The sequence below is a fragment of the Delphinus delphis genome, chromosome 6 (genome assembly GCF_949987515.2).
Source record: "Delphinus delphis chromosome 6, mDelDel1.2, whole genome shotgun sequence".
NCBI classification, from domain to species: domain Eukaryota; kingdom Metazoa; phylum Chordata; class Mammalia; order Artiodactyla; family Delphinidae; genus Delphinus; species Delphinus delphis.
In genome coordinates, this window is record NC_082688.1 from 97,204,777 (window position 1) to 97,232,529 (window position 27,753).

Below are 27,753 nucleotides of genomic sequence, written 5' to 3' on the forward strand. Positions count from 1 at the left end.
AAAGGTAGAAAAATGTGAAAATATTTATAGTACCTCCTGTATTTGCCCACACACTGTCTTTTTCTGTAAAAGAGCGTCTAGTTTGCCATGTCTGAATCAGGGAACAACTTATTCATTAGCAAATGTGGACAATGTCTCATTAGAATCTTTGTGTTAGGAAACCCGAGTTGGAAGGGATTCCAGGACAGTTGCTTTACCCTTGTTCCCATGAAATCTTAGAGCTCATAGACTGTGTTTTCTGTCCTCCTACATTTATTTCTAAGAATCTAAGAAATTTAAGGAAAGGTAGACAAAACCCACAGGGGAAATCATGAGAAAGTCAGTAACTCAAGCATAAGACAAGCAGGCCCTTTTCCTTTCCATTCAGTAATGAGGAAAATAGGAGACCTCCTTTCACCGAGGGCAGACTCACTTCAGCAGCTGTAGGTCTGGCCACAGAGAAAATACTCAGCTTATAAAAACCAGGCAAACATTTCCCAAACTGGCGATGTGGCAGCAATACAAGGTTGAGGACACTTTCTCAACTCATCTGGGAAAAGTCAGGGAGGGCCATGTCGAGCAACAGAGGACAAAACTCTTATAGTCTGTTGGGAAGGTGCCAAAGAAAATCAGATAACAGATGAAATGAGTTTTGTCAGCCACCCCACTGGTTTCAGGGAACACCGCTCACTGCCACCTCTGTGAAATGAGTCACCCCTCGCAGAACCCACACTGCCTTACAGAAACCGAGGAGGAAGCATCACTCTGTCCTCCCACAAAAGGTGGGCTAGCTGAGGCATCAAAGCTTAGAGGGAGAGCTAGAGGTGACACAGGTGAGGAGAGAACCAGGAAACAGCATGCATGGGAGGGGGCGGGGAAAGGAGACACCAGGGGAGAGAGAAGTGAAGAACAGCCCGTGGAGATCCGCGTCCAGGGAACGAGGCGGTCACTGAAGTCTGAGCCTCACGTGACAAGGTCCAGGGACCAGTTTCTGCTGCTACTCCTCACAGCCAGGCTCCTCATCGCTGTCCTCCCCCAGAGGAAATTCCCTCATGTGCTTCTCGGCTGCGTGCATCCGAGTCTCCATGGGGCAGTCCTGGCTCAGAACTGCCTGTAGCAAGAGGCAGGAAGAGAAATCACTGCGCATCCTTCACCAGCTTCCCCATCCCCTTCCCCATCTAGCTCATCCAAGTCTAGTGCTGCACAGAAAAGACTCAAGAAACCAGCAAAGGACCCTTGCTCTGCTTCATGTATGTGCATAGGCCACCCAAGGGACCAAGGTGTAGTCACCCTAGTCAAGACAATCATCTGATATGCTTTGAATTGAATTCTTTTAGCAGTAGTACAGGCTATAGCAGGGAGCCAGCCGAAATGGGCACCACCTCCCATCAGACTTTCACGTCTTCTTTTGCTCATTTAAGCGTCCTCCACATCCATCCCTAACCCACCCAGACCCTCAGGGTGCTCATGCTGTGGTAAGAGGAAAGTATCTTATTAACTAAAATCATATGCTGCGGTTCTCTCCCCTGGGGTGTTTGTACTTTAAGAAATGACGTGGTAAGGACGATAACAGATGTGAGTGAATGAATGTATGTGCCCAGTAGAATTCTGTCCATTTTGTGGGCATGATTTGGTAATTCACACTTTGCTGGTAACTACAGCAAATACAGGATGCCTTTGATGATCCTTGACCCCAACACTTTACAAGTATCCCATTTTCCTTCTGTACTTAGGACCCTTCCTAACTGACCAGTGTAAGAGAGAAAGTGGTTGTGTAGAGAAGGGAAGATAAGGAAGGGCACAAAGGAAAGAGAGAGATGAAAGGGGCATCAGAAAACATGGCAAAGCAGAGAGCCTATCAAAGAGGGAGGAAATAAGAGCACGGGATAAAAAGGGATGAGAGACATGGAAAGAAACAGAAGATTATTATTTTTTCAGCAGTAGTCAGAGCCCCTTACAAGCTTCTCCTCCTTGGCTGGGGGGCTTCTCAGGTAGTAGCAGAGAGGAGCGTAGATGATGTTGATGACCCCGATGATGACCATGAGCCAGGGGAAGCCAATGGCTTGCACAATGGCACCCCCAGTGGATGGGCCTGCGAGGAATAAAGCAAACCTACAAGTATTTATTGAGTCTTGATCACACGGAGGACACCATGCTAGGGGCAGCAGGTGACCCAGGGGATCTCCCAGGGTCAAATATCTCCAGAGCTCTAGGAGAATCAGCCTCTTCTACCTGGTAAACAGTAGATAAAGGGAGAGTGGGGTACCAGGTCCTGGTGCTCCCCTATCCCTCCACCAACATACCTATAGCAAAGCCCATGCAAAAAGCCACGTCAGCGATGGCATAGATACTCCCATACACCGGGGCATGGCGCAGGTCCACCAGGTGTCCCATGATGGGCATCATAGAGGAATCCACCATGCCTGTGGTCAGAGCAAGCAGGATGCCGCGGTCAGCTCTACCCACAGTCCCCCTCCCTGTTTGTGGCATCCCCCTTTTTCCTCCCCCCTTTAGTCCACTGCCTTTGCCTGCTGTCTGTCCTCCCCTCAGAACTGACACCCATTCCTACCAGGAGTTATGAGCCCATCTCTCCATACCCCCGCCAGCCGCTCTCCTGCTTCTTCTGCCTTTCCATATACCCCCTCTGATCTGACCCAAAGCCAACATTCAGGGGCCTCTTGTTTCCTTTAAGGGCACTTCTTACCTATGGAAAAGCCAAGTCCTGCATTGGGGCCAATGAGACCAAAAATATTACGAGCCAGAGGAATCTGCAGCAGGAAAGGAGGAAGAGTCCATCAGGAGTCCAGCTGGGTCAGGTGGGAGCAGCACAAAAACAAAGAGTTTTCCTACAAAACGCGTCATCGACCAGGCGCTATGTGCCACAGACATTACCTCCGTGCATTCTTATACCTCCTGATGAAAAAGAACCTTTACTTCCGTTTAAAGATAGGAAAACTAGATTGGTGCCATTGGGGTTAAATGTCCTATCGAGAATTACAGAACGTAAGTGGTAAGATCAAGTGTGAACCTCAGATTTGACTCTATGAAACCATAACAATGGCCCTTTTCTGCTGTATGGACTCTTTCTTCCTCCCCTTCCTCTACCCCCTCCACCCAGACACATACTTCCACCCTCACTCTTCACTGAGTGGAGTTTCCTCTCTTTTCTATTTGCAACATCATCCAGCGGTTTTACTTAAACCCTAATTGGGAGCCAGTGGAGCAAGAAGACAAGAAATGCATGCCAACAACCAATTACCTATAAGCTAGCAGGGCAGGTGGCGTGCTTTGCATTGCCGCTTCAGCAAGCTTGTGAAACTCATTCTCTTGCCCTCCCCATCCATCCCCCATGGAAGCCTTCTTTTCCTCTTTTGCTGGTTCCTTACCTCCCTCCCTGGGCATCTGTCACCCAAACCTGCTACACCAGCACACTCACCCCTTAGAATTTTCACATACCATTTAGATGTTAGTGGCTATAAACAATGTTAGGGGTGAATCCTCAAGGGCTATTTCTATTTTATCACTAGTACTGGTTAAAATTCACTGTGGGCTCACTGCATGCCAGACACGGCTGCAGTTGCTGTGGGTAACCCTGTGAGGTGCTATCCGAATCCTCTTTACACAGATGAAGATACAGAGTAAAGGGAGGTGACGTAACAAGCTCAAAGTCACACGAGGAGCAAGTGACAAAGCTGGGACTGAACACGGAGCTTGAGCTCCCGATGAGGACCTCCAGCCTTTCTTGAGCACTGTATTCAGTGCTTTATAGCCATCTTATTCTCCTTCAAGCCTACGAGGCAAGTGTGCTTCTGATCCTTATGGTGGAGAGGAGAAAATGAAGGCTCAGAGAGCTTGAAGGGGACTCCTGGAAATGGAAGAGCCCTTTTTTCTTTCTTCCTCTACCAAACATTCTGGTGCTAGAGATGGAAGCACAGATAATGGTTCCCCTGGTGGCTTATGGGGTCCTGTCAAGGTGAGATGAGTAAATGAAGGCATAAAACATACCAGTTTACAGACCCCAGAAATAGATACCACATGTATTCCTTCATGTGCCCATCCGTAATGCCTCAGACCTCTGTCTCCAGCTGCCCCACTGCCCTCTCCCTCTCCTTCCCCACCTCCTTTCAATGGGATGACTGGTGGCATCTCCCCCCGTGCTAAATTCCTACCTACACAGAAACAGTCTTTCTGACAATCCTTGCCAAGTCAACCCTCTGCTCATTTCAAAGGAAAGTGGTCCTTAAATGTCCAGGTTTCTCTCTCTCTGTCAACAAGACCTTATGATACTTACACAAAGCAAGCTGGTACCTACTACCACCATCCCAATGAGGGAGCACAGCCACCTGGAAGAAAACAGCCATCATTAAACAGTGCAAAGGGGAGAGATCCCTTCCATCTGCCACCCCATCACCAACACACTGGCCAGTCCTACCACCCCTACTTCCAGGAACCCCTTAGGATATGAGAAGATAAACACATCTCTACAGGACCAGTTTATGCCCAGGTGAGCCCTTGCCCTCTCCCTTCCTGGCCCCTCACCTCTTCCCTGACTCCACACCCCTTTCCAGTAGAAGCAGATGAAGAGCAATGGGACATATTCTTCCTTCCCTTAGAAGAGGAAGCAGCTGACTCAGAAGGTACTTGCCCCGTGGGGATAATCCTCAAACTTAATTTCTGCTGTTTCCCGATTCAGCCTACCTCTCACCTATTCATATTTTATCTGGTCTTCAGGGTCCATCTCAAAAACCACAAAACATACCAAACTTCTTTCCTTCTCTGATTTCCTATGGCAATGGTTTTTAAACTTATTTTTAACATCTTTGTGCTGAACTCCAATGGTAAAATTCAAGGTGTTCTCACTGTAGTGGAGGGACAGGAACCAGACTCATACCTCTTAGTCCCCAACCCTTTCCACGTGGTGGCCTCCGAGGCACACCTGTAGAGCTCCCTGGGGGTCCATGGAATATAGTTTGACAACCACTGCCCCAAGGTACTGCTTTCTTCATACCTGTTCTCTGTGGAATGATTTTATCTCTTCAACTGGACAACAAACATCTGGATAGTAAAGGTTGTCTCTCATATATTCACTGCCTCTTCTATAGCAGCCAGCTCAGGACCATCCTTTCTCTATATTGCCCTTACCATCTACCCATCCCCATCCTCCCAGTGGGCAGTTTTTATCTGTGTGCACTTGTTCTAAAGTTTCAACCTCAGAGAAGCTATTATTCATCATCCCAGGTGCAGGGAACACCTCAGAAGACTCTCCCACCTGACTTTTCCCAGATCCCCAGGCTACATACCGACCCATCTTGTTGGCCAACACGCCAAAGAGGTTGGTGCCAATGAGGTAGGACACACTGGAAGGCAAGAAAGCTAGACCTGTGGAAAGACACAGGCCCTTACCTTAGAATGTACCCAGCTACTCTAAAACACTTCTTCTGACAGGACAGTGAAGTCCCCCTGTTACCTTCAAGGATCCCAAACCGCTTTGTTTTGTGGGTTGGAGATCCTTGTGCAAACCCAGAGCAGATGACATAGGGCTCCACACTCTGCTTTCCTCAAGAGCAGGGCTGTGTTTAGCTTCAACACATTGAACGTGTTTTTAGCTCCCCTATTGGACTTCCTGATGAATGGCTTTGATGAGCCATTCTCATGTATAAAATACCCGTGGTTATCAGCATAAGAGCATGAGCTTTAGAGAAAGACTTACACACCTCCTAGGAAGTAAAATCCTGCCTTGCTATTTACCTGCCCTTCTATTGCTCTGACAGTGACTTTTTTTTTTGGCCACACCTCAAGGCTTGCGGGATCTTAGTTCCCTGACCAGGGATCGAACTCATGCCCCCTGCAGTGGAAGCGCAGAGTCCTAAAAACAAAGCTGTGATTCTATCATACCAAATTACATTAAGGAGCAAATTAGATAAATGTATGTAAAAGGATTTTGTAAACTGAAGCCCTTATCACATTGTTTTTTTGTGACAGTAGAGTCATGTACCCTGGAACATGGGCTTTGGTGCTGAGTTCAAACTGTGGCTTGACCACCTTTTAGCTCTGTGACCATGGGGAATTTACCCTCTCTGAGTATCATTGATTTGTTCTTTCATTTATTCATTCATGTAGCATTTTTAATGAGTTTTTACTATGTACCAGGTATTCTAGGGACCAGGATTAGAAGGGTGAATAAAATAGACAAAATCCTGGCTTCCTGGGAGCTTACATTCCAAGGGAGGGAGATAGACAATAAACAAGTAAACAAATAAATGAAAAAGATAATTTTGACAAGTGATAAGTTCTGTGAAGAAAGTTTAATGTGGCAGTATGGAAGAGTGACCAGGAATAAAGGCTAACTTAGATTTAGGGGATCAGGGAAGGCTTCTTTGAGGAGGTAACATTTAAGCTGAGAACTGAATAACCAAAACAGAAGGTTTTTAGCAAGAAAAACAAACAAACAAACAAAAACACTTAATGCAAATAGGAAGGCCCATTGAGTGGACAAGTCTAGAGTTCCGAGGAGAGATCCTACCCACAGACATAAGGGTTCGACTAATTGGTTTACCAATTAGTTCTTAAAGCCATGGGAATGGCTGGGATCACCCATGAAAGATCAGAGATAGAAGAATAGATATCTATGGACTGAGCCTTCTGGGACTCCTACCTTTAAAAGTTAACAAACGAGGAGGAGATAGCAAAGGTTGTAAGGAGTAGCCAATGAAGTAGGAGGAGACGGAATCCAGAAGGAAAAAGAAGAAGAAAAGAAAAGAAAAAAGAAGTTTGACCTCTGAAGGAGCTGGGATGTTCCAACCATAAAGAGAAGGCAGCGGATGTAGGCACAGGTACGGGGAAGTAAGTATATGTAGTGATGAGAACATGCAAGTTCCCTTCTTGTTGTTTCTGTTTCCTCAATGACTGGGAGTTGAGGATGATGAAGGTGAAGGGATGAGGATGTGTAGGAGGTTTGAATGGAGAAGTGTAAACCAGTCCTTTTGGAAAGTAGGAAGAACATAACTAGGGACTTAAAGAAAGATTGTTGGACAGTGTGAAAACCCACTTTAGATCTGTGGCCATAAGTATAAGGTGAGACCAACAGCCTACCTAGTGTGTGTTTTCCTACAGCCCCATGTCACTGCTCAGGTGCAGGCAAGGAGTCGGCAACCAGATAGGCTTAACCAGAGTTAAGGCTTCCCATGTGACAACCCCAGAGGGAGCGGGTGGGGCAAAGAAACTAATGATGCTTTCAAAGGAGTGACATTAATGATGGATGTGGATTCATCATGATGGACTCCAAGCTGAGTAAAGAAAGAAGAGAGGACATGAGTAGTGAGGGAAACAGAGAAAGAATTGAATGGACTGGTGATCCCAGTGTAGCCAAAATGTGTTAATACAGGGGTATTAGAATACCTGAGCAGGGAATATGTAAGGTGATAACTGCACTGCTTGGAAGTGAAATTTCAGAGAAGCTACGATTAATGGTGAGGTCAAGGTCAATATTATATAAAGGTTTGATTGGTTAAGGTGGAGAGAAGAAGAAGATCATTGCAAGAGAGTAGATTAAGGAATAGGCCAAGATGTTGGTAAGGTTATCCACCTGGATATGGAAGTCACCAAAAGTGGTGACAGGAATAAAGGTGAAATGAATGTGAGCCGGGTGTTGGTGGATTTAATGAGTGAGAAGGGATAACTCAGGGGTCAGTTGATAACTGCAGTAAAGAAGGGTGGGGTGGTATAATCTAATGACACGATTTTCAAGGGAGTCCGGGCCTTTGAAGGGGAATGAAGAAGAAATGATTCAGAAGCAGCGAAAGAAAGCAAAGCCTAAAGGAACATGAACTTCCATCAGGAAGGCTGTGGGAAAATGGTGTTCTCAGAAAACATTCAGGTCTCAGGGCAAGAAGATGAAAGAAGTGTTCAGAGAAAAGAGGCTGAGGGCATAGGGACACTTGTTGATGGCAGGGACTTCCACAGACCCAGGATTTGGGAGGGTAATGGGAAATTGGGTCAGATTAAGAAATCTCTAAAATATGGGAATAATAATAATTGGTACCAGATAGGCTAGTTATAAGGCTTAATTGAGATAATGCAAAGCGACCATTTTGCAAGGTGCCTGGCATAGAATAAGTGCTCTCTGAGCATCGGCCTTAACTATTATCATCATAACCAGGGAGGAACAGGGTCAGGACTTGAACCCAGACCTTCTCCCTCCACCTCCAGGTGTTTCCACCACCCCACCAGCAGCGTGGCAGCACAGATGGCTCTGGCATAAAGAACTGCATGGAATGAGTGGTGTGAGTTTCCTTGGGTCTCACCAGCTCTCTCTGCCTCTCTGTATGGAGAGGAAACAGTGCTGCCTAATAGAAACTGTCATGATGATTACAGTTAAACCCAAAGTCAACAATTCACCAGTTACTGGCCGAGGTCTTGTTTGCTTTTAATATTCTCTTCTGTGGGCTGGAGGTGAAACACACCTTAGTGTGTTTGTCTAGTCTATCTGTACAGGTGGCAATCTGTTTCAAACTGTAACCATGTGTTTCTGTTTAATTGCTTTTAAAAAATGTATTAGTATAGCTACTCAATCGCCTACCTGGTATCTGGAAATGGGCACCTGTACCAAGCCCACAGGCCTCCTAGATACATCTCCTTGACATCATTTTAAGTGACGTGGGATCTCCTGAATGAGATTTTCCTCAGTCAGTGTGGCTTGTTCTTTAGGATCCGAGTATAGCTTGCAAATTCAGTAGCATTTTGTGCAAAAGAGGTGTTCCAGACTATATGTCTACAGACACATATATATTTCACAGCATATCTTCAAGGGGTGGGGAATTACACAGAGCTGTGACTGTCAAAGTGATTTCCTGACTATATCCTCTATTGCAGGCACTGTGCTAATGCCTTTAGAATACAAAGACCTATTTAACCCTGAAAACAACCAGAAAAGTGCCTCCATTTTTACAAATGAAAAAAAGTGGACTTTGAAGACGTTAAGTAACTTATCCAAGGACACAACCAGTAAGTGGCTGGATCAGGATTTCAACCCAGGTGGGCTTGTTTCCAAAGCCCGAGCTCTTTCCTCCACTGGGTGAGAGTCGCGGGCACACAACGGGCCACTTGGAGAATGTTCAGTCACACACTACAAATTGTTCCTCCCAACGACTTGGGGAGGGTTCTGCATTGAAAGCAATATTTTTCAGTGTGCTCACTGACGCCATATCAGCCTCCCTGGGAAACTCACCAGGAATGCAAACTTGTTTCTGCTGCATTCCTGGATGGGGCTTCGCAGTCTGAATTTTAACACACTCTCCAGGTGAGAACATTTGAAGTTAGACTTACAGATGCAGAGGGCACTGAGGAAAGTTGTAAGGGATGGTGGAGGACAAGGCCTTCTCGGTCTCTCACTTACTCTCCTGAGGGCTTTCTACTGCAGCCTCGCCTGCACAAGGCACTGGGTGGCATCAGGCCTGTGAGTTTCCCTGTGACTCACCAGCCTCTCTCTGCTTCTCTGTACCCTGACAGGAAACAGTGCTGCCTAACAGAAACTGTCAGGATGTTTACAATTAAACCCAAAGTCAGCAATTCACCAGTTACTGGCTGATGGCTGGTTTGCTTTTAATATTTCTGCGGGGTCAAGAAGGGCTGGAGAGAGGCCGTTCTGAGCCAAGGTTGGTTGCCCCTCTGCCCCAAGAGCCTGAGCGGCTAGAGCCTTGAGGCAGGGGATGTTTGTTTGCACCAAGCACCAACTAACTCAATTAACTGTCATGGTCAGAGGCAGCTGCAGCCCAGAAAAATTCAATTTAGGGCTACGAGTGCAGCTGGGAGCCTTGCTTAGCCTGGTCCCCTAAAAAATTAGATTTAGTGATTTTCATTGTATATTAAGCTGTATCAGGTTCTTGTCAGTTTCCCCTCTGGCCACTTAAGCCTCTCCTCCCTGCAGCGACTGAGCCATTTACACGTAACCTTCTCTGTCCCCTTTCCTCAGGCTTCCTGGAAAGGTCCAGAGCCTGCTCTCTAAGCTCAGATGAGTCATGAGGACATCTCTCCATGGAGCAGAGGAGGCCAGAGGCCTCCCTCACAGAACAATATACTCCATTAGCACCTTTTTAGAGGTAAAAAGATAGCAAAAGGGTAATCTGGGGGACAGGGAGTGGGAAAGAAGAACGTATCAGTGATGGTAACGGTGGTGCCTTGTTAATATTCTACGGATGCAAAGCTTTGCCACAGATTATGTCATTGGTTCCTCAGATTTACCCTCTGAACTAGATGGTATTCTGATGTCCATTTTAGAGATGAGAGAAGTGGTGCTCAGAAAGTTGTGATTTTCACAAGTGTGCACAGCAACTCAATGGAGCAGAAATAAAAACCCAAGGTCTTTTGACTAGAAGTTATTCATCCACCCAGCTAGGTATGTTGCCCCTCCGTCACCCGTCAACGCCCCCCAACCCTGCCCTTCTCAGCCTGCTTCTCATTTTCTTCTTCTTCTCCGTTTTTTTTTTTTTTTAAGTTGAGAGTTATGTTTTATTGGACAGACATTTTTAGGACTTCAAGCCTCTCAAGTAACCCTGAGAGAACTGGTCCTCGGCCTGCCTCTTGAAGGGACTGCCCACTAAATCAGGCTTGATTCACAGGTGTGGGCAGGGAAGGTAATTCTGTGAAGGAAGCACACTGTCCTTCTGTGACTCTGAAGACCTGGCCCTGATGATGCTTGCCGATTACCTGAGAAAGGGCCCATAGCACGCATCTCTGCCCAAGCCCGAGTTGGGGACCGAGGTCACTTACCCAGCTGCCACTCAGGGGCACACATGGTCTGCATCATCCAGATGGGCAGTGTGGGCTCGAGCATGGCCACCCCCATGTTGGCAAAGCAGAGGGAGCCTGGGGAGATGGTTCAGTGAGCCCCCAAGGCTGCCCTGAAGCTCAGACTCTCCCAGCCCAAAGGGAGGCAATGTCAGCTTACCTGCAGCCACCAGGATAAATGGGTCTCTGACAAGTGTGAGGAGAGGAGTCCCCTTGGCACTCTGAGAACATGGGCAACAAAAAACTTCCATTTGTACCGTGTATACATCTCTCCTGTTTTCACAGAATCTGAGAGCGTGCAGGCAGGACCTCAGAGACCGTCTATGTCAGCTCCCTTACTGGAGAGACCAGACACCCACGTCATAGAAGAGGAGGTGACTTGCCCAATGTCACAGAGTGAGCTGGTGGCCGCACAGCCCCCGTGTGCAAGGCAGTCACAAAGAGTAGGACAACATATTCCAGACATGATTCCTGCCTTTGAGTGACCATCAACCAGATCAGAGAGGATTGTCAGCAAGGCCAACGTTGGACAACAGGTGTCTGGACTCCGGGCCTCGGGCCTCTCCACTAGATCTTGCCAGCACCAATATTCATCTAGGAAGGACCACAGGCAGAGTGCTGAACCCCAAAGGTGAGCCTAGAGGTAACAACTCAGAAAGCTGCTCAAGCTTCCTGAATGCTTTGTTCTGACCGTGTGGAGCTATACCGGACTGGTGTGGCCGAAGGAGCCTGAACATCTAGATTAAAATGCCAGCCTACATGTCCAATTATAACATCCCGCCCCCCTCAAAAAACTCCATTCCAGATAAACTTAGCATCTACCTTCCTTCCATGCATACAAGCAGGCCCTCAGTTGTCATGGTTATCTTTTCCTAAACTCCCTTCCTTCTCCTTTGCATAGGTCCAAACCTCACCTATTCGTCAAGGTCAAGCTTAAATGGCTCCTTCTTCTCCAGTGTTCCCTGACTCAGGAGCTGGAACTTCTCTCTCTTTCAAATTTCCTGAGTACTGTGTCCTAATCTCTGGTGTTTACCACATTCTATCTTCTAATAGATTTAATAGTTTTGATATGATAACCCTCTCTGCATCCACACAGGGTGGATTGCAATATTCAGAGATACTAAAACTAAAAAGATCATGCCCTCTCCCATATATAATTCAAGTAAAGAGACAGATCTAAATCATAAAATGTACATAAAGAAGTCCAATAAACCCTTTGACCCAACAATTTCACTTTTATTTGTTTTTGCTTTGGGCTGCACCATGTGGCTGGTGGGATCTTAGTTCTCTGACCAAGGCTTGAACACGGGCCCTCGGCAGTGAAAGTGTGGAGTCTTAACCACTGGACTGCCAGGGAATTCCTGACAATTTCACTTTTAGAAATCTACTCTAAAGATTACCTCCAACTCTATAACAAGGCCTACACACAAGGTTATTCATTGCAGCACTATTTGTAGCTGCAAAATACTGGAAACTACCTAAATGCCCAAATATAGAAGAATGAATAAAATATAGTACTGGTATGCCAGCCAGAAAAAAAAAATACTTTTTTGAATACATAGAACATTACCATCTAAAAATCAAAATTATTCAAAAAGGTACTAAAGGAAAATCACTCCTCTACTTACAACACTTCTGATACCAAATGGGTGGGCTTTTTTCACACCAAGCAATTCTCCAATTCTCTGTGAACCAACTGGGTGTCCCTAAAGTTTAATTCAATTCTGGCACTAATTACTTGGAGCTTGCACAGACCCCACAAGATTGCCCCCCACTTCAGACACCAATCACACGTAGTGCGCCCCTACGATACCAACACTACCATCTGACTTGGCTACAAAATCAAGGTCCTTAGATCAAACATTCCCATATTGTCTGTATTCTCTTATCTTTCTTCATGACTTGGTATAGATTTCCCAGAGCCATCTCTGTCTTAGAGTCAGACAGATACCAACTCTGATATTTAACTGCTACAGAATGACAGTCTGTAAGTATGCTTTGGGGGTAGAGATTGTTTGGATGGCCTCCAAGGTCTTCTTTAGCTCTGAGATAGTATAACTATAAATACTCAGGTCCCAATGTCATTGTCCTCCTGGTTCTGAGTTATCATACATAACTCAGTAAGGTTTCTTTGATTCTTTATAAGGTCCTTCCTCCATCTTGGTCCAACATCAAGCCAGACTCCTTCCCCATCCCTCATACTATCCTAAACGTGACCCTATTGGGAATCCAGTACAGTTCTTGCTTTCTCCAACTCCACTCCCCTTTCTTCTTATGGTTTGACACGGATGGTCTAGGCAGGCCTGGGTCACTGCACCTATCCATTCTATCACTCTCTTGGCAATGGAACTTGGTATCCACTTACCTCAGGAGAGACTTTGGAAGGCTGTAGGATGCAAAGCTGGAGTGCTAAGAAAGGAAGAGGGAGTGAGAAATAGTTCAGTGTGTCCACTTATTAGATGGAGGATCCAATAACAGCCACATTGTTAGCACCCTACCCCTTGCAGATCTAATTCCCTGAGCTTCCTCCCTCTCTCTTACGATGGGGCAGTCCTTGATCCACCCAAATATGTTAACACGGACACCATAGCATAATGCATTCCCAACCTGACCTGGGCTCTCGCCTGCCTGGTGGCCTCTTATGGTGACTTACCTCCATCCAGTAGTGCCAGGGAGGCCAAGATGAGGAAGGGTACAGTCTTCCCCCAAAGTACATATGTCACACTTCCAAACGGAGCTCCCACTAGAGAAGCAAAACAGGCATGGATTCCAGAGACGGGGGGCTGATTCCCAGCCAGCATGACTTGTCCTGCTATACCCAGTGAGCATTTCTTGATGGCCTGCTAGGGGCTGAGCTCCACATGAGGACACGAGGTTTTGAGGATTCAGAGATGAAGAAGACCTACTTCCAAGGGGCTCATTTTCTAGTGGAAGAAATGTGTGTGTGGGCGTGGGGGGAGCCAAATAATTATAACATGGTGAAAAGTAAATGTTCCATCCACGAAATGTTATGTAATCACAGTAGAGTGAGTTCAGGTGGCCACAGGGGCTTTGTCAACTGGGTAATACTTGTGGGGAAGGAGCATGTGTGAAGAACACAGAGGTGTCAGAAAAGGGAGTGTGGATAGAGCAGAAATAGAAGAAAGTCCCTGTTACTAGAATAGGAGTATTTGGGAGATGAGAAGAGGTGGGGAAGGTTGAGACCAAATAGCCAAGGGCCCTGTGTATCCAGATAAAGCATGTACTTGGCCTTGTGGGCTAGGGAGAAAGACCAGTGCTTTTTGGCAGGGAAGAAACACCAGCTCTGGTCATAGGAAGCTTCTTCGGGCGGCACCTTGGAGGAAGGAGACAACGTGCAGATCAGGCTGGAGGCTGGTGCCTTGTTCCAACTGAGACGTGATGAGGTGCTGGCTTTGAGCAAGTGGCTGAGGAGGGTTTAATAGGCTTATTCATTTGGGAGTGAGAGGTGATAAAGGAGACAAGGATGCACCAAAGTGTTAGCTTGGGTGTTTGGGGAGGTGGATACTAACAAAGAGCAGGGCTTTGCTTCCCTCTCCTCGCCGTGGTGGTAGAGAGCAGGGTATAGGCCAGGGAAGAGATTTTTGGTGTTTTCTTCTCAATTAGCTAGAAAATTCCTAGAGGGCAGGAAGCATGTCTGAGGCGTCTGACCTATATCCCCTCTGTGCCAGCACTGTGCTTGGCACACAATACGTACTCAGTAAAAGTTTGTGGCTTGTTGGACTAGTCAGTTAAACCAGACTTTGGATGAACCTCAAAGAAAGCATAAGCTTTGGAGCTTGGGATTCGATCTCAGAAAATCTGAGTCTGTATCCTTGCTCTGGCATTTCCCGGCCATGTGACCTTGGATGGCTATGAACGTGTCTTATCCTCCTCTGTGTAATGGGGATGATCATTCCTCTTTTACAGTGTGGTAGTGAGGAATAAAAGAGATTATGTATATATTTAACACAGAACCTGACAAAGAGCATGTTCTCATGTTGAAAGCACTGGCCACGTACGGAAGCAGCGGTAAGGCGGTGGCTACTAACATGCAGATATTCACTCCCTTGAATAGAGTAGGTTTCTGGACCATTCCCAGGCCCTTATGGGCTGTTCAGCTCCCCAAGGGGAAAGAGATTCTGCTTTTCCTGGGCAGAATTTCAGAAGGACTCAAAACATGGTTGTACAGAGAAGGAAGAAAAATGCTGTCTTCCATGACCTTAGAAACACCTGCCTCCTGGGCCTGTCTCCGGAGAGTCTGCTGTAGCTCAACCTCCTGAACCCAGACCTGGGGCCAGTGCCACTTACCTAACACTCCCAAGGCCAGGCCCCCCAAGGCAATTCCCATGGCCTGCCCTCTCTCACAGTCATCAGTGTAGACACTTGCCAGCATCCCAAGACCTGAAAGGAGAGAGGCAGGTAGAATTAGCCTAGTCTCTGCCTCTCTCACTGAGTCCTTGGTCTTGCCCCTATTATATCTTCAGGGGTCGTGTTAGCTAGAGTTTCAGTTTTGGGGGTTTTATAGAACCTAACCCATAGTATTTTGCAAATACTGCCTCCCACAGGTCCCCCAAATGCCCACCTTGCTCACTCCTTCTGTTCAGAATATCATTAGAAGTGCAAAAGTCTCTGGGAAGGGTAATGCAGAATACCATTGTCCAGTGATCCTGCATTTCATATTATTTTATCATTTCCTAGTACATTTCCCTGAATCCATGGATATGGAGTAGGCCAAGGAAGGGAAAAACCTATGGACACAGAACACTGCTCTATTCGATGGGGATGCCCAAGGAAGAGTATGAAAGCACTTGGGAAAGAGTGTGGGCTGGGCTCTTATGGCCATTTACTCATGTGTAAAATGTCATAAAATCTCTGCTTCATAGGGTTACATTAAATATTGTATTTGATAGTACTTTGCAAACTGTGATGGTATTATCAATAGTATTAACTTTACTACTTCTATAAAATGGTAAGAAGGGGGACAGAGAAAAGACCATAGAGTGGCATTAAATCAAAACCTGGCATACGTCACAGTTTTACCTTGGGCTTGGTCTGGCCTGAGCTAGCAGCATCTAAATATCAAAGAAAATTATGTCACGCTTAGGGATTTATAGGCACTACCAGCAACTCTACAATTATCTTGTTTTTAAATCACAATTTCCGCAACTATGCAGAGATACATATCACAATTTATGCAACAATCACAACTATGATGATATTTTCCTTAATTTCTTCATATAAATCTTAGAGGGTCTGATGGTAGTAAGAGATGGTGAGAGATGTGTGTGTGTGTGTGTGTGTGTGTGTGTGTGTGTGTGTGTGTGTGTGTGTGTGTGTGTGTAAGATGTCGGCGTTACCTGCAACAGATGAAAATGAAGATCCAATGCCTTGAAGAGTTCGGGCCACGAAGAGCAGGGTATAGGTACCAGAAAAAGCAAACACTGGGCAAAGAGAATAGCAAGATGCTCCAGTTAGCAAAAATGCCTTTGATTCCCTGGCCACCAGAAAATGGACTCATGATACTATAGACATGAGCCATTATGCGTACGTTTTAATAAAGCATGATCACTGCTCCCTGTTTTCGGAGTTGTCTTTCTAATCCTTCCCCCTTAATTAGGATTGCACTTTAATTGGCATGAAGACAGAGAAACCAAAGCATAAACTGATTCACCACACAGTGGATGGAAGGCTGAGTGTCCACATTTCCTGCTTAAAACCCAACATCCTGTCCACTGGAGTCAGGGCTGTGCACGAAACCCAATACCCTGGGCTGAGAACTGGTCCCTGGACCCTACTTCTGGATCCTCTATATGCAATACCCAGATTTGATCTTTGCCACTGTTGGGTCCCATTGGGTCATCTGGAGTGTGGGACAAAAGCTATGTGTACTTGAAGGACCATTGGTACTGTGTAGAAAATAATATCTTGTAATCCAATCAGATCCTTCCCCTTATATTGGAGGATCTTTTAGCCAAATCAGATCAGTGAGTATTTATTAAGTAATACTGACCATGCAGCTGTGCTGTACTCTGTAGCAGATGTGAGAGAAAGAGAATATCCAGTTCATGCCCTTGAAGAGATTCAGTCTACTAGAGACTAACATACACGAAACTGAGAACCAAACAGGAATATGTTATCAACAACTAAATTACAGGGCATTGGTAGTAATGTTGGTGGGTCCAGACATGTCTCATCTCCAATTCCAGGACAATACCACAGAAAGAGAGAAGACTCCCTCCCAAAGTGTCTGAATCAGCATAATCTGAATCCCTTTGCCCATTCATTAGATGTCTTTGGTTGTGTTTATAATCTTCTCCCATTACTTCCCGACATGAGCACACCGTCTCCCAAACATGCAAATGATTGGTCTCTCCTGGGCCAGGCCTCCAATGCGTTCTCCCAGGCTTTCTGATTTCCACTCTGTTCAAGGTCTGCTACCCCTATGTCCTTTGAGAATGGTGTGACCAACTCATCTCTGTTGGACCAGGACCTTTGCGGTTTTAAAATCAAAAGTCTCGCATCCCAGGAAGCCCCTCAATCCCAGGCAAACTAGGATGGCTGATCTCCCTATTTAGGAAGACCAAAGTAATTCCTTTTTCACTTTGTGCCCCAACATGGGCCACCATTTCGCTCCTAATTACATTAAGCATGTTTCCCAGCTGGCGGTCCTTCGGGGGAGTGATGGGCATTAGCAACCTCATTTTAGTATTTAAAAACCCTGAAGGAATGCTACATAGGATCCCCTAAACATCAAACGTTTGCTAGAGTTAGGCTAACTCAGTATAGCAACACTAGTTATGGCATGGAAACGATAATTATTATTTAATATATATAGTTCAGTAGATAAGAAAAGCTTTCAAAACATGAGTTCTTGGACTTCCCTGGTGGCACAGTGGTTAAGAATCTGCCTGCTAATGCAAGGGACACGGGTTCGATCCCTTGTCCGGGTAGATCCTACATGCCATGGAGAACTAAGCCCGTGTGCCACAACTAATGAGCCTGTGCACTAGAGCCCACGAGCCACACTACTGAGCCCACGTGCCACAACTACGGAAGCCTGCATGCCTAGAGCCCATGCTCCACAAGAGAAGCCACTGCAATGAGAAGCCTGTGCACCGCAACGAAGAGTAGCCCGCCTCACCACAACTAGAGAAAGCCTGTGCGCAACAACGAAGACCCAACGCAGCCGAAAATAAATAAATAAATTTAAAAATATAATGTTAAAAAAAAAATCAGTTCTTGACAGAGAATCAGGAAAGGACCTTATGCTAAAAAGTTTGGGATCCACTAGGACACTGCATTATCTTATTTTGCAGGGTGTTTGTCATGGCTCCCAGGCAAGCATTAAGAACACCTGGGTAGACAGAGCCATGTCTTTTCATTCTTTATGTTCCCTCAGTGACTTTTCACCTCAGTAACTTTTCACCATCACCATCAAGGCATCATGTGTGTGTACCATAAAATTTTGTGAAATGAACTATGCCTCATGTGATGAGATAGAGCGTCTTATTAGTTTTTAATTTACTGTTTGGCACAGGCTGAGCTCCTAGAAGTTCAATAAAGATTTCTAACTTTCATTTCTTCATTTTCTTTGATTCAACTAGAATGTCACAAGTAAGCTGAAGCTCTCAGATAGAACTTCACACATTGAGCTCCTGCACTTTGCACCTTCCAGCCCTGAACGCAACAAATTCCTGTTCAGTATTGGTTGACAGGAGACAAGTCCTATGCTGGAAGGGAAGACAATTTGAGAAAGAGCAATAGAAAAAGTAGAAAAGTAACAGAAAGGTAATAAGAAAAACAAGAGGGAGAAGGTATGTTATTCGGAGCAGAGAGGCAGCAGAGGCAGCAGGATGCCTTCCCCTTTATTAAACTCTCCCCACCACTCCACATTCATTTTTTTTCTTATTTTCTCAGGGTCAATTTCCAGATGTATTTTATTTCACTTAATGTTACTATTCCATCTTTAGGGAACAGTTATCTGATACTGGGTAGACTATTTGTCTTTCTCTTTCTTGTTTCCTTAGCAAATCTATTTTCCAAAACTATAATCTTTAATGGCCTTCCTTGAAGGGAGTGAACTTTTATGGAATTTTCCAGTTGCTACTGTCCAATTTAGATTCTTTGTTAGTTGCCCTTTACCTTTACATATCAAAATACGATGACCTCTTCTCAAAGATGGGAGGTTTGGGGCTTCCCTGGTGGCGCAGTGGTTAAGAATCTGCCTGCTAATGCAGGAGACATGGGTTCCAGCCCTGGTCCAGGAAGATCCCACACGCCACGGAGCAACTAAGCCCGTGCGCCACAACTACTGAGCCTGCGCTCTAGAGCCCGCGAGCCACAACTACTGAGCCCGTGTGCCGCAACTACTGAAGCCCCCGTGCCTAGAGACCATGCTCCACAACAAGAGAAGACACCGCAGTGAGAAGCCTGCGCACCACAACAAGGAGTAGCCCCAGCCCTCCGCAACTAGAGAAAGCCTGCACGCAGCAACAAAGACCCGACGCAGCCAAAAATAAATAAAAATAAATTTATTAAAAAAAAAAGATGGGAGGTTTGTACTAAGCTCATTCAAGGGATTACTGATAGATACACACATACACATTATTGCATACAAATTAAAACAGCCTTCACAATTTCCCCAAGCTGAAGGAAGTGAAGTATCTGTTCTTCTATAGCATGATATACAAATGCCAACTAGACTGAGTTGCCTCTACTGCTCTAGTCCCCATAACGAAAACTGTAAAGCATTTAAATCAGTGTCATAGGTCACTTAGTCAGATGACTAATTAGCTCACTTGACCCTGCTCTCTTCTTGGTAATGCATGTGATAAAATCAAAGTTAATCAATGAAGTGAAGAAAAGAGGTAGCAAATTACTTACTAACTGTGGAGATAAACATGATAACAAAGCCAGCAAACATGGGAATGTGATATCCAATCCTAAAAGGGAATTTAAAAAAAGATACGATTCCAATAGGCATCTGTGTACTTGCACTATATTTTTTCATGTCATTGGGAACAAAAATGCAGTTATTTGAGTGCATGGCAAAACATGTCTCCAAATGCAGGTACAGAGATGGAATGTGACATGTGAGTGCATATAAACAAACATGCAAATTGACCTGTTGGCCTGGGCCCAAATCCTCTTTTCCAGAAAAGACAAATAACCTAGTCAGAAGGCATATCTTTCTGAAACATGAGGATAATCCCAAACACAAGCACTAAGAAGCCAGTGCTCTAACCTTCAAGAAGCCTGTCCTATTTCTACCCTTACCCCATTCAAGCCATGTTCCAGGGCACTGAAATAATACCAGTAGTATACTTCTGTTCCCTGGTTCTCTTCTTGGTACTCAATAGTCATTACATCACTAAGAAAATCGGAAGCCCAAGTCATTTTATCAATATCATGCTATCTTTCCCAAACAGCTGACCACCCTGGGGTGCAGACAAGTGAGTTTTCCCTTCTTTATCCCTTCTAACCACCTTTATGATACCTCAGCCCATTCTCTTATTTCTGAGCCCCTGAGTACCCTGTGGGGCACTGTACCCATTGAGATACCTGTTGGTGAGAGGCCCCACGAATGGGTTGACCAGAAGTTGCATCAGAGCCTTGGAAGCAAACAGAAGCCCAACCCACAGGTTCTCTTCCTTCAAGAACTCTGTGCCTTGAAAGCAGTTGTTTTCATGGGCTGGGATGGCTTCGGTGACCGGAGGGGGGACAGTGCCGGGAGTGTCACTTGTCCATGCTATGCCACCGGGCACACTTTCTTCGATAGCCAAGGTGTTGTTTTCAAAGAAGGAGAAGATGGTGGAAGAGGTAGAAGTGAGGGCAGGCTGGGAAGCTGTGGTGGGCCCAGGGTACACAGAAGTGTTGACTTTGAACTCTGTGGCATATAGGTAAGTGGGCACAATGGGCACTGAAAGTTAAGAAGAACAAGTAATGAGGGCTAAGGACAGACTGCCTTCTGACTGCTAGTCAGTTCAGGGACATTACCATGAGGTCCAGACTCATGCTCAGGAAGGCGTCTAAGTGACATGATCTGAAGCATACTCAAAGACTGCGCCTGCCCGAGTTATCCTATTAGCTCAAGTACCTGAATTCCAACCATCATACAATTGGTCCTCATTCATGGATTCCATAATGGCTAATTCATCTACTGGCCAACGTTTGTAATCACAAAAATCAATGCTCGCAAAGCCATTGCGGGTTTTCTCAGACATATATGCGGAGAGTGTGGAAAACAGAGTCACCAGATGCTCACTTTTGCAGCTGAGGTTGAACAAGGTGGGCTCTGCCTTCTTCTTTCACTCTCACACAGAGATGCAGAGCATGGGGCGGGGAAGGGCAGCGAGGTGCAAGAAACTCCAGCTCTGGGGCCAGTTGGGCACAGCCTGAATCCCAGCTCAGCACCTGTTAGTGGGGTCGCCTCGGGCAAGTCACTTAACACCTCTGAAGTTCGTTTTCTCTTTTGTAAAGAAAATACAATCTACCAGGATGTGTTGTTTTTAAGATTTAAGATTATAATCTATACGGTGTACACACACACATATGTGTGGGGGGGCGTGGGGGGGCGTGTGTGTGTGTGTGTGTGTGTGTGTATTTCCCCGAAGAGAAATTATTTAGTATAGACTAAATCCAGTGTTCACAGAAAATTTATAGAGCACAACACCATGAATAATAAGAACTGACTGTATTGGATTTATCATTTGTTTCAGGAAGATTCTTGTTTAAAAGCATATATTTTACCCAGAAGGGGAAACATGTTGGTCCCATTTATATACCAGCACAACTGAAAGTAAAAATGAATAGACTACCAACTGAAAAAGAAGGACTGGGAGGGAATGAACCACAGGAAAGGTAGGTTTTGATAAGAAGTTGGATATCTATATAAAGTGTGTTATTTTGACCGAGCAGACAAAGGCAACATGGTGAGAAGGTGCTCACAATCCCAGAGGGCATTTGGAGTCATTAGCGCCTTAGGAAGAGAGTATGTGGAGGAAGAAAAGTATTGCCAGTTCTGGCTCCGGGTCAGTCCCTTTGATTCGGTCAGATGCTCTCTGAACCTCCTTCTCTTTGAACCTCTGGGGTCTTTCAGCAAAGGTTGGCAAGCTTCAGACTCCATTTCCTGCCATTTCTTCTAATCCCCAGCAATCTTTGTGTTTTCAAGCACAAAAAGAAAAATTCTCCAGTCCCTTCACTGCTGAATTCTAACAGGGTATGTGCTGTCCTCTGGGAACCAGAGCAAATTAACCCCCAGCGCCAGACCTCCCAAACGTACCCACCACAGTGAGCAGCATGTTGTCCAGGAGTAGAGCGACAAACACCACCAGCAACACCAGCTTCCGGGACTCTCTCCCCTTCTTCAGCAACCACTGAGGAACGTCCAAAACTGCCCTGAGCATGGTGAGGGTGCCAGGGGTGGCTCCTCTGCCAGGATTTTAAGGAGGATCTGGGAGAAATTCTGCCCAGACAAGTGAAACTCACTATTAAAATGAGAAGTACAAAGAGTTGCAAGTGATAGGATGGTATTTTTGTTTGTTTGTTTGTTTATATTTTACTGAAGTATAGTTAATTTACAATGTTCTGTTGATTTCTGCTGTACAGCACAGTGATTCAGGTACACACATATATATATTCCTTTTCATACTCTTTTCCATTATGGTTTATCACAGGATATTGCATATAGTTCCCTGTGCTATACAGTAGGACCTTGTTGTTTATCCATCCTATATATACTAGTTTGCATCTGCTAAATCCAAACTCCCAGTGATAGGATGGTATCTGAACCTTTTCCATGCCTGTGTCTCTGTTACTTCTTATACATCTGAATAACTCTACCTCGTTCACAGAATGCCTTCCAAGGAAGCATTGCTGACCGGCTTTTTATATCTGAAATTCTACCTCACACATTAAGCAAGTTCTACAGAGATCACCTAGCTCTATATTTCTCAGACATTTGCCCATCACCTCAGTAGTTTATGTCATATCTGAGGACTACCTGTATTGTTATTTACTTAATCTTTTCCTCTAAATCCACTCTTTAAAAACTGAAATATTATCATTTAAAAAGATAACTTTATGGGCCATGCCAAAAAAATAATTGTCTGTGTCTATGTACCACCCCAAAATAGCCCATGTGCCACAAGTGTTACCTGTGCTGCCCACTGAGAAACACTGACCTAGACCAAGCCTTTCATCTCACAGATGAGAAATCTGAGATTCAAGAAGCTAAGAGATGTGTCTCAGGTCCCACAATCAGTGTCAAACTAGAACAAAGTCCCAGGTTTTTTTTTTTAACTTGCAGGAATGTTCCCCACCATCTTCCCTTGCTCTATGGTACTAGAAACACACCTATTCTTTTGTTTAAGCTATAAACCCCTGCTCAGAAAGGTGTGCTACTCTGTGTAAGTAAAATACCAACTTTGATGATTCGTTTTCTACTTAGGATTTCATGTCATTAGTCAGCATTAAGTCAGAGTACTTTGTTAAACTTCAGGTAATAACAGTTGCTGGGAAGAATTTCATTTTCTTTTATGTTGTTTCTGTTGTAGTATCAACAATTCTAATCTTATAAAGTTTAAAATAGATTACTGTCATGAAACATATCAGGCTCTAAAAAATGTATACCCTTTGATTTGGAACCTATCTTAAGGAAATAATCAGAAATGCAGCCAAAGATTTATGTGTAAAATTAATAACTGTTGAATTATTTATGTTAGTGATACATTTTAAATGTATCATAAAAATGATACATTTTAATGGTGGAATATAAGTAGCTCTTAAAAACAATGTTTTCTAATAATTTTGATGACTTAGAAAATACTCTTAATATGCTAAGAAAAAAATGATATTAGATTGTATCTACAGCTTGACCTCAATTATATAAAAAATAAATATATGTGCACCATTTTAAAAGACTAGACTAGAAGGGTACACCCACAGTGTCAGCTATTATAATCAATGACAAATTATCTTCTTTTTCCTTTTCTGTAATTTTGAGTTATTCTATAATTATTCTATAATTAACTACTTTCATAATACAGAAACTAAATAATTTTAAATGATTATCATTGGGGTTCAATATCAGCCTCAAATGTTGGAAGTATCCTAGCACTGAGCTACTCTGTTCTAAGGCAAGGGCTGGAAGAAGGACACCATCCACACTACAGTTGCAAGTGAACAAGGGGTGCCCATGGAACCCAACTTCCAGATCAGTTTTAACCAGAAAATGCATGCAAATCATTTAAGGCCCTTCATTTCTCTGTATATAAGGAAAAGCTATATCTAAATACAAACTGAGTTAGGATATATTAGAAATGCACACATAAGAATATAAGAAGAGATTGAAAGAAAAGCAATGGAAAACTAAAAGATGTAAAATGGAATAAAATAAGTTCTCTGAGGACAGACCAAAAATATTCAAGCAAACAAAACCAAACCAAAACAACAAACCAAACAAAACCAGGAATCTGTCAACAAATCAGTAGTAAACTTTACAGGCATAATTCTCTTTTGAGAGACACAAATTACAAGGAAGGATTAAATGTGTCCCGAGAGAAAAACATCTTACCTTAGAGCTCACCTTGTACAAGGTACTCAGTGAGGTATTGGCAGCTGTTAGCAGTTCAGCCGGGACTCTTCTCTGAAAGTGGATGTGCTGATGGATTTATTGCCACCTGTTATCTGGGGATGGGATGTCATGTGTACCTTTTGTCCACAAAGATTTAATTGGAACCTTAGCTCCCTGCATCACAGGCAGGAAAGCAGCACTGAAGAGGATAAAGAGAGGGGAGAAATTATCCTAAATAAAGAGGAACTGGGCTACACCGTTTTTCATTCATGTTTATCTATCATCAAACACATTAACTTTTTTTGTCTGGGTCTGAATACAAACTGGAAGACACAACGGAACAAGGGTACGGTTCCTCTCGCTTGTTACTTAGTCAAAGAGGCTCCACATACCCAACTACTTTCGAGAAAGAAACAAATCTTACAACACCTGCAGGACCAAAAACAAAAGAAAAACAAAAAACAAACAAACAAAAAAAAACTATGCATATTGTTCTCAAGTATAAAAACCCAACACCTATGATCTCCGTGGAAGCACAGATTGCGTACTTCCATCTTTATATCCCAATACTAGCTCAAAGCCTGGCATGTGGAAGTCTCCAGTAAATATTTCTTGTATGAATGACTGGATGGATGGTTACATGAGAGAGTATGGCTCATTGTGGAATCTTCGAGTGGCCCTATAGATCTATACTCTTATGACATTAAGAGTCATCAGTCGGGCAAAGAACATAAATAATTTACAAAAGAGCAAATGGAACTGTTGAGCAGACTAGCAGCGGAGACTTCTTAACTGTGGAATTTGTAGCCCCTCTAATTGTCTTAATTAACTTGGGAACTTTCAAATTCAGGCTTAAAAAAAAGAAAAGAAAGAAAGAGATTTAAAGGAACCCTGGAAAGAGAAATAGGAAGTAATCAATAGAAATAGGAGGAGGGGAGTGTATGCATTTGCTATTGCTGATATAACAAATTACCACAAACTTAATGGCTTATAACAACACAAATATATTATCTTAGAGTTCTGGAGGTCAGAATTCCAAAATAGGTCTTATTGGGCTAAAACTCAAGGAGTTGGCAGAGGTGCAATTCTTCTGGAGACTCTAGGAGAGAATCTGTTACCTTGCCTTTTCCAGCCTCTAGAGGCCACCTTCATTTCTTGGCTCAGGGTTCCCTTCCACCTTCAAAGTCAGCAACACAGCATTAATTGTCTCTCTCTCTCTCTCTCTCTCTCTCTCTTCCATTTAACTCTGTCACTCTCTCTCTTAGCCTCTTGTCTCCCTCCTTCACTTAAAAGAACTCATGTGATGACATTGGCTCATTCAGATAATCCAAGATAATCTCCCCATCTCAAGATCCTGAACTCAATCACATCTTCAAAGGCCCTTTACCATGTAAGGTAACATATTCACAGGTTCCAAGAATATGGTGTGGACATCTTGGGGGGGAGGAAGGGTCATTATTCTGCCTACTGAAGGGAGCATGGCATACGGGCTCCCTTACATTCCTGTTGCCTTGAGCCTCTCTGAAAAGAGGGCATTAGGGCCAAAAGATAGAGGAGCGTATTAATAATAAAGACATTTACAAGATTCTGGGCAATGATAAGGCAAGATAAGGCAATGTCATGCTGGAGCCCAGATGACACTTCTACCGTGATGCCCTCCAGCCTAAGTACAGCTTTGGTACTCTGAGGTCTCAGGGCAGCCACCAGCAAAGCAAAGCTGTGTGTAGAGAGCATTAGCTGCAAAGAGCTTGTGTAGAGCACCTCCACAGGGAAGAACAAACTGTTTTGAGAGACCACCAAACTGCAAATGACCCATATAGTTGGAAAACCATGGTTTAGAGCAGCGGTCCCAAACTTTTTTGGCACCAGGGACCGGTTTCATGCAAGACAATTTTTCTACTGACAGGGCCGGGTCAGGGAGGGGAGATGGTGCTGGGATGATTCAAGCACATTACATTTATTGTACACTTTATTTCTATTATTATTACATTGTAATATACAATGAAATAATTATACAACTCACCATAATGCTGACAGAAGGCAGAGTTCAGGTGATAATGCGAGCAATGGGGAGCGGCTGTAAATACAGATGAAGCTTCACTCACTTGCCTGCTGCTCACCTCCTGCTGTGCAGCCCGGTTCCTAACAGGCCACAGACCGGTACGAGTCCGTGGCCCAGGGGTTGGGGATCCCTGGTTTAGAGGAGCTGAGGGCCTGAAAGACCATGTACTGGCTAAGAATCATCATACTTTGGGCATTAATAGAAATCATAGCACCAATAATAATAGCTCTCATTTACTGAGCCCCCCACTACATAGCAGACACGTTTCTACTATATGCATATATTATACATTATATATATCTCAGTTAACTGTAACCATGCTAGTATTCACAGGCTGGCCAAGTTTGGAGTGTTCTCATAAATGCCCATCACTGTTAATAATCACGGTGTTGTCTATCAAACAGAACTGAGGTCTTGGGACTTCCCTGGTGGTCCAGTGGCTGAGACTCTGCGCTCTCAATGCAGGGGGCCCAGGTTCGATCCCTGGTCAGGGAACTAGATCCCGCATGCTGCAACTAAGAGTTCACATGCTGCAAATAAAGATCCCGCATGCCACCATGAAGATCCTGTGTGCCACAACTAAGACACAGTGCAGCCAAATAAATAAATAAATATTTTAAAAAAAAGAAAAAAGAAATGAGCCCTTATCTTCCTCCTGTTTAATTTTCTAATGTAAAAAATAAATAAATAAATAAGGACTTCCCTGGTGGTCCAATGGTTAAGACTCCATGATTCCACTTAGGCGGGGGCAGGGGTTCAATCCCTGGTTGGGGAACTAAGATCCTACATGCTGTGCAGCGCAGCCAGAAAAATAAAAAAAAAAAGCTGGTGTGAATATGGGGAAATGTAAATTCATATACACTATTAGTGTGCAAATAGATACAATTCTTTTAGAAAGCAATTTGGCTTTCTATCTCTTGTCTTTCTTTTTTTCTTCCCTTTGGAAGAAGTTCTTTTTTTTTAATTAACATATAGTTAATTTACAATGTTGTGTTAGTTTCAAGAGCAAAGTGATTCAGCTATACATATATGTACTTATATATATATATAATTTTTCGGATTCTTTTTCATTATAGGTTATTACAAAACATTGTGCTATACAGTAGGTCCCTGTTGTTTACCTGTTTTATATATAGTAGTGTGTATATGTTAATCCCAAACTCCTTATTTATCTCCCCCCCAAATCTCCTGTCTTTCAAGTTATAAAATGTCCATATCTTTTAAACCTAGTAATTTCACTTTGTAGGAATCTAAGAATATAAAGTAAAATATGGGGGGAATACCACAGGTACAAAATTTTTATCAGCAGTGAGGGAAAAACTGGAAACATTTCTAATGTCCAACTGTAGAAAAG

The 27,753-nt window shown here is 44.1% G+C and overlaps 1 protein-coding gene across 3 annotated transcripts; it reads right to left on the reverse strand.

The window, feature by feature from the left end:
* Positions 1-460: 460 nt before the first annotated feature.
* SLC18A1 (solute carrier family 18 member A1) lies at positions 461-22,169 on the reverse strand. Of its 3 annotated transcripts, XM_060013545.1 has the most exons (15): positions 22,046-22,169; positions 20,326-20,683; positions 19,648-19,706; positions 16,122-16,205; positions 15,073-15,165; positions 13,418-13,507; positions 13,130-13,173; positions 10,925-10,985; positions 10,747-10,842; positions 5,280-5,358; positions 4,271-4,322; positions 2,684-2,747; positions 2,283-2,402; positions 1,938-2,071; positions 461-1,090 (listed from the first exon to the last, which is right to left on the reverse strand). In XM_060013545.1, the coding sequence occupies exons 1-15, from the start codon at positions 22,167-22,169 to the stop codon at positions 977-979; spliced, it is 1,572 nt and encodes a 523-aa protein (XP_059869528.1). In that variant the 3' UTR covers positions 461-976. The 3 variants fall into 3 exon arrangements, with proteins under 3 accessions (XP_059869528.1, XP_059869529.1, XP_059869530.1); XM_060013546.1 differs by lacking the exon at positions 10,747-10,842; XM_060013547.1 differs by lacking the exon at positions 1,938-2,071 and having other exon boundaries at positions 461-1,086; positions 2,279-2,402.
* Between the last annotated feature and the right edge of the window lie 5,584 nt (positions 22,170-27,753).